The following is a 12,481-nucleotide window of genomic DNA, read 5'->3' as shown; positions in this document are numbered from 1 at the left end:
TTTCATTGATATACAAAACTCAGAAACTGCTTGAATTACAGAATGCCTAATGTCTAGCAACAAAACTAAACTGAAGAGAAATCAAGGCATTTTATAACTGCCACGTTCATTACTCTGCCTTGTAGATTTTTCAGGTGCTTATCAAAACAGACGTTAAAATGTTGCAAGGTTAATTTGTTATCTTATTTTCAAAAGTACCCAGAACACAAGACTAAATTCTTGGTGCAATGGCGTAATGGCTACTAACAGGTCTCATGTCACTAGCCAAAACTAACTTTGCACCAGCCAGCCTTTTTTAATACACAGTTTCACTGACTTTTTTATAAGAGTGGTCAATCTTGGACATTTCTTGTTGCATCTAAAATGTTAATAATAATCACTAAGAAAATTTCACTCTCACAAACACGAATCCTGCTTTTCTTGAATATGCCTATGTTCAAGCTCTGATGAACTTCTATCAGCGTTACCATGCCATTTTCTTTTATCTCCGTTTAATAGTTAAATATTTATATGCTTATTGAGGCAATTATTTCCATGAAATCCAGTCATAGTTTCCCTGTTTTCATTAGTTTCTATTCTCTTCAGTTTTACTTTGTCAGGATAATTCTCAATTTTGTTTTCATCCAGTAGACCAGTACTCCATTCCATCATAATTGTCACAATGGCTAGTGAAAGTGCAAAATCTACTATTCAAAACTGAAATGTGTGGCTAGTTGGCAGTAGTGTTAGCCTTGAGCCCTGGGTACCCGATAATATTCACAACAAATTGGTACAATGTTTGTCATAGAATATCAAGAAAAACATCGTTTTTAGGAAAGAAGTACCACAGGTGGGTTAAATAATGCAAAACATGAGACAACAACATTGAAAAACTTAAAACACATCCCAATGTTCAATGATTGCTGTCTTGTAAAATGTAAAGGTTCTTATTTCAAAAATAACATAAAGCCAGGTTTACACAAGCAGTTTTTGTGAGGAAAATGTTTGACTGTGTATATAGCACAGCAAAAATTTTGTTTACAGTTCAAAGTTTAGTGTGCCAGTAATGATTGGACAGCAGAAATATGCACAATACCAAAGACCAATGTGGTAGCACAATTTGCCACAAAAAGCTAGCACACACAGCTTTTAATAAACAAATACGTTTGTCACATAAAAATTGGTTAACTCACATCTACAAAAGCGACAGTAATGGAATCTAAATTCTCCCTGTCCCTAGTGTCTCGGTTGTAGCAATGCCTCATTTACCTAAGCAGACTAATGGTTTGATCAAGAACTTCGGCGTGCGCTTCTGCAACTTCTGAGTCAAAATTCTCAAAAATTATTTCCGTTTTATCCAAGACGTCTGCAAGAAACTTAGGAAACTCGACTTCTAAATCTAGTTCTCCTTCGCTCGCCATGTTTTCAGTGCTCTCTAGTGCTCAGTTACTCTTTGTTCCTGTTGGCCGCGCTCGGCCCAGGAAGATTGTATCAATATTCGAGGTGGATTGCATCAATATTCGAGGTATTGGATTGAATCATTATTCGAGGTATTGGATTGAATCAATATTCGAGGTATTGGATTGCATCAATATTTGAGGTATTGGATTGCATCAATATTCGAGATATTGGATTGTATCAATATTCGAGGAATTGGATTGAATCAATATTTCAGGTATTGGATTGAATCAATATTCCAGGTACTGGATTGAATCAATATTTTAGGTATTGGATTGAATCAATATTCCAAGTATTGGATTGAATCATGAAAATTAAAAGATTGAATTGAACCAAAAATTTTATTTGCCATTGGATTGAATGCCTTTTTATATGTTTAAATAAAACCATTATTTAAAGGATTAAACATATATTGCAAGGATTGAATTTTGCTACAAACGGCTTGCCATACTAGAGTCTAAAACTAATAGTGCGTTTCTTTAAGAAAATCCAAGATTGGTTTCTTAAATCCGAAAGAATCGGAAAACGGATTTTGCGTTTCTTTACCAAACAGGTCAATCCAAGATCTCTCGGACCATGGTGTGTCAAAGGATTCCGCTGAAGAATCCGTTTTCGGATTCTTTCGGATTTAAGAATCTTGGATTTTGTTAAAGAAACGCACCCTAAGTTTGATAATATGATAAAGTTTTTGCATACTGCCGAGTTTTAAGTTCGAGCAATTAGTGCAGAAATTATTACTCAAAGAACTGTAACTTTTTGACCATAATTAATAGAGCGGACTGGTTATGAAACCCGACAAAGTTCTTTGTTGTATGTTTTTTTCGCCTTTTTGGCCTTAACCGTGCACAAAATAATGTAGCTGTTTATTCCGTACTGAGAAACTAACCAATAGAAACGTTTTGGTTACGTAATTCGTGCACAGTGTTTGAGCGCAAAACAAAAGATTGTGCACGGTCGTGGACCACTTGAAACCTTTGTTTGCTTCTTTGATGTTTGCCGGGCTTCATAACCAGTCGCCTCTATTAACTATGTTTTGACTAACTATTTGAAACATCTCACTTGAATTCATTAATCTTAGTTAACCCGCGGTTAAATTCTCAAGCATTCTCGAAAAGTTAATGTCAACTGAACCTCGTCAAATGCATCAAGCGTGTGCCGTGATTGTGTTTTAAACCGAGCATGATATCATTATTTACTACTTATTAACCGACAGTGAGGTCTTTACGAGAGATATCTCAGTCCAAGATCTTGCCGTCGATAAGGCAAGGTCGAGGTTTGAATATTGCCATAAGGACCGAACGTTCGAGGTTAGTAAGTTGTTCATTATATGACTTTTTGCTTTGTGTTTACATGCCCGTAATCGGCCTGTTGGTATTTCGGGAGACGAATGCCCTACAATACCAAGACGGAAAATGTAGCTGACGGAGAATCCATCTAGACGGATTATCCGTCTCTAGTGTGAAAACGGCCAATTTGTCAATTAGAGCGCGCGTTATATCGGCTACAAGAACAAGCCATATAATAAGAAGCCATAGAGTAGGAGTGACTCTTGACATCAAACGAATCATGTTTGCACTCGTTGAAAGAACATTGACTGCTGATTTTAAAGATTATCATCAGCTAACTCGTTACTTTCATCTATAAATATGTCAGTTTATTTGTTATGAGGTTCAAAACGCCTTTTCAAATTCTCCAGTTTGAATAGGGTTTTCAAAAAGCTCCGTTTTCGTGACGGCCTAACCGTAGAAATAAAGCTGCGTTTTCAGATTCCTCCGTCGTAGTATGGAGGGGCCTAGGAGATCGCGTCAGTTTACGGCTTGAATACAAGCAGCTACCTCTTCAGTTCCACCAGCAGCTAGTCAACAATGAATACAGTTAAAAGAAACTTATCGAGAGCTCTCAAGATGATCCATCGAGAGAAAATTGAATTTGAAGTTATCCATATTTTCATTAAATCTCCGGACGTTTCACGTCAGTTCAAAACACAAACACGGCACACGCTTGAAGCATTTGACGAAGTTTAGCTGACATTAACTTTTCCCAGATTGCTTGAGAATTTAACCCCGTGTAACTAAAATTAATGAATTCAAGTGAGATGTTTCAAATAGTCAGTCAAAAAGTTACCGTGTTTTGAGTAGATTTTTAGTAAATAATTTCTGCACTAATTGCTTGAACTCAGAACTCGGCGGCATGCTGGAACTTTAACATATTAAAATTGATCTGTCAGGTGAAAAACTTACTTCTAGACTCTAGCCAATCAAACTCTTGTGTCTCAAGTATTACGTTTTCTTCTTGCCATGACAACGTAACTGAATAGGCGGCTCTGCGAGCGAGCATGACTTCGCACTAAAAATGGCCGTCCACCGAAAGATTCGTGCTCTCTTGGGTGTTTTCTCTATCACTGTGTCATGTCTTCTTCTCTTCTACCACGGCATTTCAAAAGGTAGGACTCTACGCGAAATTGTCGCAATGTAGTCTTCGAACGAACAACGTAAACGAGAAGTACAGTTACTGTGAAATCTCTCTATTCGACTAGATATCGTATTTAATTGCCGGGTTATTCGTTTCAAGAGTTTTCAGATAAGAAAAATGACTGACTTAGCTTCTTGTTGGCCAAAATAAAATAGTTGGGTAGAAATTCCGACCTAGAGAACCCTAAATATATATCTATATATTATTTTTTTCTTTTAAAACCCATTGAGAACAACTAGGACTCTAACTTACGTTCGTCGCTTGTTGATGGGCGGTATTTCAGCGTTCGTTCAACACGGATTTTGCGCAAAAAAAACTGGAGATTATTGTCGGAGGTCCAGAGTTTTATTTTAAGGTGGCGTGGAAACTGGAATGAAAAGATTTGACACTCAAAGCAGTTCGGGGTTAAACTGAAGCTTTTGCTTGACACGAGCATACCACCGTCAGGTAATTAAGGCCCGGTTTAAGCGTCGCATTTTACATGCGCCGAATCGAATTGCCGAATTAAGTGCATGTACAATTTGACGTTTAAATAACTTAAATGCGACATATTTCAATTAAATGCGAGTTCAGTCGAATATTTGACTGATCCAGTCGAATATGCGACTGAAGTTCGCCAGTTGATTTAAACGCCGCATTTTACATGTGCCGAATCTAATTCATAAATTATGTTAAATAAATTGTGTTAAATAAATTTTGTTTGCTCGAATGGGAATTAAAGCCCCGGCCAAACGTTCGCAACATTGTTGGGCGCAACATGTTTCGTGCGTTTGGCCACCGTCTTGCGGTGTGTTGCGACATGTTGGGTGTTGTTGGCTCAAATTTTCAAATTTGAGCCAATAACACCCAACATGTCGCAACACATCGCAACAGGGTGGCCAAACGCACGCAACATGTTGCGCCCAACAATGTTGCGATATGTTGTGCTGAAATGTTGCGATCGTTTGGCCAGAGCTTAACACGTCGCTATCGCTCGCGCTCAGCAATTTTATTCCGCAAAAAAAATGCGACGTTTAAATCAAATCAGCTCAACTTGTTCATTCGAGTCGACTAAAATTAGTATCTGATTCGGCGCATGTAAAATGCGACGTTTAAACCGGGCCTAAACATTTTGCAGGTTTCCGTGTGGGAAGTTATTAAAACCCAGTGAATCTTGATTCATTTCGCAAACGATAACTGATCTCCTTGGCAAGCATTTTCATGTTGGTTATAGCATCCCTTCCATGAGTTTTACTCATGTTTACTTCTGTCTCAACGTGAAATTGTGGTTCTAAGAATAATTTTGTAAATCGCCTGGGGCGAATAATGGATGTGTGCGCTACATAAACGATGAGCTACTATTATTATTATTATTATTAGTAGTAGTAGTAGTAGTAGTAGTATATCAGCATTCATCCATGGAGAAGATTTTAATGGAGTTTTGACTTTTCTTCTAAGTATTACCGTTTCTTTCGGCCATCCTGTTTCAATACAATTGTGCGATGCAGCAAGTGCAGTCTGTTCTTTACAAGAATCAGTCCTGATCATAGATTGTTTTCAATCACGGAATTTTCTGATAATCGAACTACCTGTTGAGAGCTCAGTTTAATGAGGCGTAAATTAATCTGTGGTCTACTATAGAGCATATCATAGCTTATATAAAACATAAGAAGATCTTACTTTAAAGCGTTACCGACCTAGGACGAGTGTTGACATTTCAAGGTACAGCTCTCTGATCAATGATTGACGGTGAAATTTTAGCTTTTTGATGATTAAATTTAGGGAGAGGTGTCGCGGATGAAGAGGTTCAATTCTAAAAACAAAGGAATGAATACATCAGATCATAAAGTACAAATTATGCCGCAGTAATCGATAATAAGGTGAGCGTGTCGAGGACGACCAAGACTTGTTAAAATAATTATATAAAATTGTTACTAATGAACGCAAATTTTGCAACCACACGCTGGAGTTTTGAGACAGAAATCGATTCTCTCTAAGGAAGGTCCTTTTAAGCCTCGGGGCGAACTACATAGCGATACATGCGCTAAGTCACGGAAAGGCATGTGTGCAAATCCACGAAAACGGTTGCTAAGGAATACATGTTTTGCAATGACGCATTCTCGAGCTCTGCTTGAATCCTTCGGTCCTGTACTGCTCAAGGCTAGCTTTCTTTTTTGAGCGACTAGAAATATACAATAAAAAGATCAAACATTGACGGAGAAAGTTCAGTGAGTAATTTTGGAAACAGCTTCCAGTCTTGTTTCATCAAATATGAGTAGTATTTTCTTTTGATTTGGCAGGATCAAGGCCAACAGTCAAAGTAATTTGGAGTGAAAATAAGACTTTGGTTGAAACGAAAGAACTGCTACAGGTAATAAAGCATTTTCCGTGAGTCATCTGGGACATTAATATAACTGCTTGCTAGTCAGTCTTACCTTCAAAAAAGATAAATCAAAGTAGCTGAATAGTGTGATTAAAACATACAAATGCAGTCTAGACAACGAGGGGTAGCTGTTTCGAAACATGGTTGAAATTATTAATGGCGAACAATTAAGACTTCATTAGGCCTTACAACTCAAGTTCAGAATTACCTTAAACTAATGATGGGTTAAAAATGTTCTTGTAATAATTTTAATTTACATCTTTCACAAACAGGACTCTGCTAGCATCAATCAGAGTTTGAGGATGGAAATTCGTTTGCAAGAACGAAAAGCTCGAGTCCAAGATTACTGCAAGAGGCACAAACGTAACGCCGACACTGTACTTGGGAAGGATCTTCAGCATTTCGACGTGTTTCGTAGCAGGAAAGTTATTTACTGTTTTATACCCAAAGTCTCAAGCTCACAATGGAAAAAGGAACTGTCACCCTTGGTAAGAGATGACAAGCAAATTTATAAAGGCAGTTTGAAAAACAGTCTCAGCAAATTCCCTCGACAAGAAGTGGAACAAATGCTTAAGAACTCTTTTACGTTCCTATTTGTCCGGGATCCTATGGAGCGGGTGCTTTCCGCTTACAAGGATAAATTTGTGAAAGATAACAAGTATTTTCATCGAGCGTATGGTAGAGATATCATCAAACGATGCAGGCCTAATGCAACAAAGCAGGCCCTTGAGACAGGCAGTGGTGTGACTTTTCCGGAATTCACGAAGTATCTGGTAGAAACACCAATGCGGAATGAACACTGGCAAGCATTTGACAAACTATGTCATCCCTGTGCTGTAAACTATGACTTTATAGGTCGTTTCGAAACTCTCTTTGAAGATGCTCATTATTTGATAAAAAAGGCAGGAATTGACGACCGCGTTTCTTCGCGTTCGTTTCGTTCGTCTAACACGGCAGCTGACATATTACATTACTATTCTCAAATTCCTAAACAAAGAATTTTTCAAATGGCAAAGATTTATGAAAGTGACTATGAACTGTTTGGTTATTCTTTTCCAGGCAAATTGGGAGCACTTTTGAATTCAACTGATAGCCAGTAATTGCAGGCGTTATTTTTTTAGGGCTAGCTTGAAAATACTACAAGAAAATATAGTCAATGTTCCGACAATGTGTAATAGTGCTTTTGGAACACGAGCTAAACGATGTATTCAGTAGCAAAACAGAAAATGTCACGTTTCCGATTGTTATCACAGTGTGAACTAAGACTGGGAGCTGTTAGGAATAATAGAAAATACAATCCGATACCTAAACGCCAATTTTACTGCGAACAATTCGGACTTGGCTGCTTGGAGGCTTGGGGGTATAAACTTGGGAGTATAAAGCAAAAGAGATCACATTGCTGTAAAATGGTGGAAGAGTAGTTTCTTTTAATTTTTTTTCCTTGTCTCAGAGAGAAGTTAGAATTTGACTACACTATATGGAAACGGACCCCTTATCTACAGGAGAGAGCAAGAAAAATCCTTGCTAAATTTTCAAAAAGTAATGAGAAAAATAAGAAGAGTCTTGATTGTTAACCTTTTGTATAAGTGCAGATTGACTTTAAATTGGCTTTCACAATAAGATGGAAAAACTATCAACAAAATGTTCTCCTCAGATTCAGTGGTTTGTAATCATGCACGCGGGTTATCATGAGAGTGAGTCACCTGGAGTGATGAACTTATTAAGGGAGTGTACCCGAGTATTTATTCATTATAATAGTCAGTAAATATGATACTTTGTTTTGATTGAGAATTTAAATATAACAGTTATTAATTCGGTTTAAAGTTATACAGTAGGTTTCAATATTTTATGTTTTCGATGTCTAAATATTTATGCTTTTTGGTCGGTCTGTTTTGCCGGCTTGTTTCTTGGCCTAAAACTCTACCTAAACAGTTTAAATCGAAAATGTTTCAGTGCTGGGCATAAGTTTAGTGTGGCCATAAATTGGGCGACGAATAAAGAAAGGTTAACAATTTCATTAGTTACCAAGGTATTTAAGTTTGAACAAGCATTCAAGAGAGTTGAAATTCCCATTTGTTAAATGTTAGAAAGATGTTTGGCGTTTCCCACTTGACTTGTGTGGTGTGTTCGTCCTAATATACGTACTATACAACTCGGTTTATAAAAACATGTTTTAATCATTTGACAATAGAGACCACATGCTGAGCATACGGGACACTACATCTCCCCTAAGTTATTACAAAAACAAACAAATATATCTATAAAGGTAGTGATAACAAACTTAAAGTGACTAATAAAGTGTTTGAAAGAAAGTTCAGATTCTCTTATTTTCTTCTGAATAATTTAAACTACGCGCATGCATAATCTTGCATTCAGGCGGGTGCTTGCCTGGCTCGCAGATCGAGGGCGCGAAGCAACTGAAGGCAAGGGGCCAGATGGAGCTTTCCGTGTATCTGCTGTTGGTTGACTGGGGCTGGTACTCGGGTGATCCTGTTCGGGCTGCACTGGCCGCTCGGGTAGGTGTGGCTGCGGATCTCTTTCCCCTTTGTCAACAGTTTCAGGATCAACAAACCTTTTCGTGTGAGCAATGTTGCGCATCTTATTGTTCCCATTTGTGTTTTGTAAGATGACAGCATTTTCATGTTTGCGAGTGACAATGTAGGATTCTGGCTCACAGTTAGGTGAGAGCTTGTTTTCACGTATCTGATTTAATAGCACTTTGTCACCCTCCTCAGTATTGCTGTGTTTAGCTGCCCGTGTTCTGTCTGGATATTCCTTTTGGCGGAATTTTGCACGATTGTCTCTCTCTCTCAACAGCTGTCGCCAATATGCGTCCGTTGTACAGTCTTTGGAGAATTCAACTCGAGGAAGCTTGCCGCGCAGTGTCCTCCCTATCAATAGTTCTGCAGGCGACACTCCAAGAACAGTATGTGGGGTAACTCTATACTGGAAGAGAAAGTTCTGAAGTGCTATTCTCCAATCTTTCCCTTCAAGGCGAGCAATTGGCGCTATCTTCAGGATTGTTTCATTGCCACGTTCCACTTATCCGTTGCTCTGAGGCTCATAGAGTACGCCCTTCTTGTGGCTTATCCCCAAGTATTCAAGGATGCCCTCAAATTCCTTTGACGCGAATGGTGGTCCATTGTGACTGCGAAGAGTTTCTGGTAGTCCATGTGTTTTGTAAATAGCTTCCATACTCTTTATCACGTGTTGGGCATTCGTCTTCTTCAGGGGAATGGCCTCTAGCCAACGAGAGTAATAGTCGACAACCACCAAGAGGTGTTCACCATTTGAGATCTCATGAAGATCAACCGAGATCTCTTGCCAGGGTCCATCAGGCAAACTGCTTGATCTCACAGGTTCTGGTTTTGCTCTTGGACCTACAAGCTGATAGGGATGGCACGAACGTATGGCATCCTCCACCTGTTTGTCCATTTGCGGCCACCACACTTTCTCTCGCAACCTGACTTTAGTACGGACCATACCCTGACGACCTTCGTGTGCCAACATGATGGTTTGTTTCCAAAGGCTGAGGCATCACAATACGAGTTCCTCTCATCACTACTTGTCCTTCTACCCACAGTTCTCCTTTAACCGCTTTGTAGATGGTGCCTGACAACTGGCTCCGGTCACCGGTCGTCACAGCTTTGCGTACTAGTTGGATCATCTGCTGTGGCAGTCTCGACTTTCTTCGGCAGTAAAGCGGCTGGCACCGCTGCACTTGCCACGCTGTATGCAAAATCTTTAATTTGTCGGGTGTCCTCATCTTGAGTTGAGCCAACGGGTAGGCGGCTAAGGACGTCAGCAGCATTATCTTTGCCTGGTACGTGTGTCAACGTGTATTGGAATTGCTGCAAGTACAGGAGCCACCTTTCTATCCGGGCAGATGGAGGTTTGGACTTTGCACTGAGTACTGTGACTGGCGGCTTGTGGTCAGTGCGGATCTCGAATTTAATTCCGTATAGGTACAGGTAAAACTTCTCGCAAGCCCATCTGACAGCTAGAGTTTCTCTTTGAGATTGGGAGTATCTTGCTTCAACTTTGCTGAGCTTTCGGCTAGCGTAATATATTGGCCTGTAGGTCAGGTCTTCTTGTTTTGCTCCAGGATCGCTCCAACTCCAACAAGAGAGGCATCATTTGTGAGCCGTGTTGTGCCACCTTGTCTGCGGTAGACCATCACTGGTGCTCTAGTTAGCAGGTCTTTAATTTCTTGAAAGGCTTTGCTCTCTTTGCACCCCACTGGCACTTAGTATCTTTGCTGGTTAGGTCCCACAATGGACTTGATATGGTTGCAAAGTTTGGGATGAACTTCGCACCATATTGAACTGACCCGAGGAAACTTCTTACTTCAGACTGGTTCTGGGGCGTTGATGCTTCAACTATAGCTTTCCCTCGCTCACTGGAGACTTTCAGTCTTTCACCAGATAGTACATTACCCATGTAAACCATGCTACTAAAACCAATGCCACACTTATCATAGTTCAGGGTGAGGCCACATTCCTCCAGCTTGCGCATGACCCTGTCTAAGTTCTCATCGTGTTCTTTGTCGTCTGCCTCAAGGACTCGCAGGTCATCATGGAGGTTGTATGCACCTTGGCAGCCTTTAATTACTTGCCGCACGATTTGTTAGAATTTTTCCGTGGCCAAGTTCACGCCAAAGAGTAAGCGCTTATACCTGCATAAACCATCAGGTGCAGCAAATGTTATAATGTCGCTAGAGTCTGGATGTAACTTAATTTGGTGGAAGGCCATATTTAGAACTAGCTTAAAGAAAACGTTGGCATAGGAGACCTCTTGAAGTGTCTCTACTGGGTGTTTCTCCCGTACAATGGCCTAAATTGCTTGCCTCATGTCGAGACATATTCTGATGTCACCATTAGGCTTTTCAACTACAACTAAGGGATTCACCCACCTTTTTGGTCCCTCCACCTTTCCGATGACATCAGGTTTGAGCAATTCTTCTAGTTTCTCAGTGACTTTAGCTCTTCTACTAAAGGGAATTCTGCGTACTGGCTGAGCGACTGGTTGAACATTCTCATCAATGTGGAGTTTTAGCTGATACCCTTTGAACTTGCCAAAACCTTGAAATACTTTTGAGAATTTGGTCTTTAGTAGGGCCTTTCTGTAAATTTGGTTTGCAAGGTTTTCTATGTCATCAGATTTAACATCACATCTGTTAATGGACACGCCGACCCTTACGCCCAGCAACTCGGAGGCTTCACGGCCTAGAAGCGTCGCTGCCATACCGCACATTACATTAAACTCAGTATACAGGGATTTGTGGGTCTGTGGTACTTGCTCATTAAAACCATACCTCCCCTTAAGCTGGAGTGGTTCCACAGAAGCATAAGCATAAACCCTCTTATTACACTCCAACAAGCCAGCATTATCCCCCGTTACAAAATGAAACATTTCCTCTGAAATTAAATTACAACTAGCACCAGAGTCAATAACAACGTCTACAAGCTTATTTTCAATCATGAGTTTCATAGTGTTCTGTCCATCAGTGCTCTCGGCGTTGAACACGTAAAAATCATCATTGCATGCTTACACGGTTCTCTGCACTCGTGTCTCCGGTCACGTTGTGTACATCACGTTGTTCCTTTGGATTTCCTTCAAAATGACCCATTTTGCCGCACTTTCCGCACTTGTGGTCACGTAAGCGACGGCAATCTTTCGCGAAGTGACCACTTTAACGCATCGCCAACATTTCTCCCCTTGTTTTGGATCACTGGACAAGCTGTTTATTTGGCTTTCGGGGATAGGAATAAGCGCTGCTTTGTCAGTACTGACTGACGATTTCCAGGAGTTTGCTGAGAGTCAGTGTTTCCTCACGGTACAACTTTGACTTGCAATTGAGATTTTTGTCATTCAGGAAGGAAATGGCGCGATCTTTCACCTGATTGTCCCTTTCGCCCTCGTAGTCACACTGTTCTACTAGTTTCTGCAGGCGAGTAATAAAATTGTTGATGGTTTCACACCAGCCAATGGAGTAGCCGCTAAATGTCTGTCGGGCCATCAGAGCGTTCTTTTTGAGCTTGAAGTGTTCCGAGAGCCAGTCCAAAGCTTTTTTGTAATCTTTCGCTTCGCCTCGTGCTTCGGCAGGAAACGAATTGTGGAAACCATCTCGGACTTTGGGCCCAGCTAAGTAAAGTAGTAGCGCTCTTTTTGTATAGGGTCACTGATTCCCGAGGCAGTAACATAGAGCTC

The 12,481-nt window shown here is 40.2% G+C and overlaps 2 protein-coding genes across 5 annotated transcripts; one reads left to right on the top strand and one right to left on the bottom strand.

Moving 5' to 3' along the window:
- The first annotated feature begins 2,710 nt into the window (after nt 1-2,710).
- On the top strand, nt 2,711-8,583 carry LOC149109069 (carbohydrate sulfotransferase 11-like). 4 transcript variants are annotated; one of them, XM_089294197.1, is made up of 3 exons: nt 2,711-2,744; nt 6,189-6,259; nt 6,544-8,583. In XM_089294197.1, exon 3 carries the CDS (start codon nt 6,574-6,576, stop codon nt 7,369-7,371), a length of 798 nt encoding a protein of 265 aa, XP_089150323.1. In that variant the 5' UTR covers nt 2,711-2,744; nt 6,189-6,259; nt 6,544-6,573; the 3' UTR covers nt 7,372-8,583. The 4 variants fall into 4 exon arrangements, with proteins under 4 accessions (XP_089150323.1, XP_089150321.1, XP_089150324.1 ...); XM_089294195.1 differs by lacking the exon at nt 2,711-2,744 and adding an exon at nt 3,139-3,880; XM_089294196.1 differs by lacking the exon at nt 2,711-2,744 and adding an exon at nt 4,770-5,768.
- Nucleotides 8,584-11,104: 2,521 nt separating this feature from the next.
- Nucleotides 11,105-11,761, bottom strand: LOC149109068 (uncharacterized). Its single transcript, XM_089294586.1, has one exon. It carries the CDS (start codon nt 11,759-11,761, stop codon nt 11,105-11,107), a length of 657 nt encoding a protein of 218 aa, XP_089150712.1.
- Between the last annotated feature and the right edge of the window lie 720 nt (nt 11,762-12,481).

The sequence above is a fragment of the Orbicella faveolata genome, unplaced genomic scaffold, assembly GCF_042242905.1.
Source record: "Orbicella faveolata isolate gen_17 unplaced genomic scaffold, um_ofav_v1 contig_25, whole genome shotgun sequence".
Classification (NCBI taxonomy): Eukaryota; Metazoa; Cnidaria; class Anthozoa; order Scleractinia; family Merulinidae; genus Orbicella; species Orbicella faveolata.
Note: the sequence above shows the minus strand (reverse complement) of the source record. Positions and strands in the feature narration are given on the sequence as shown.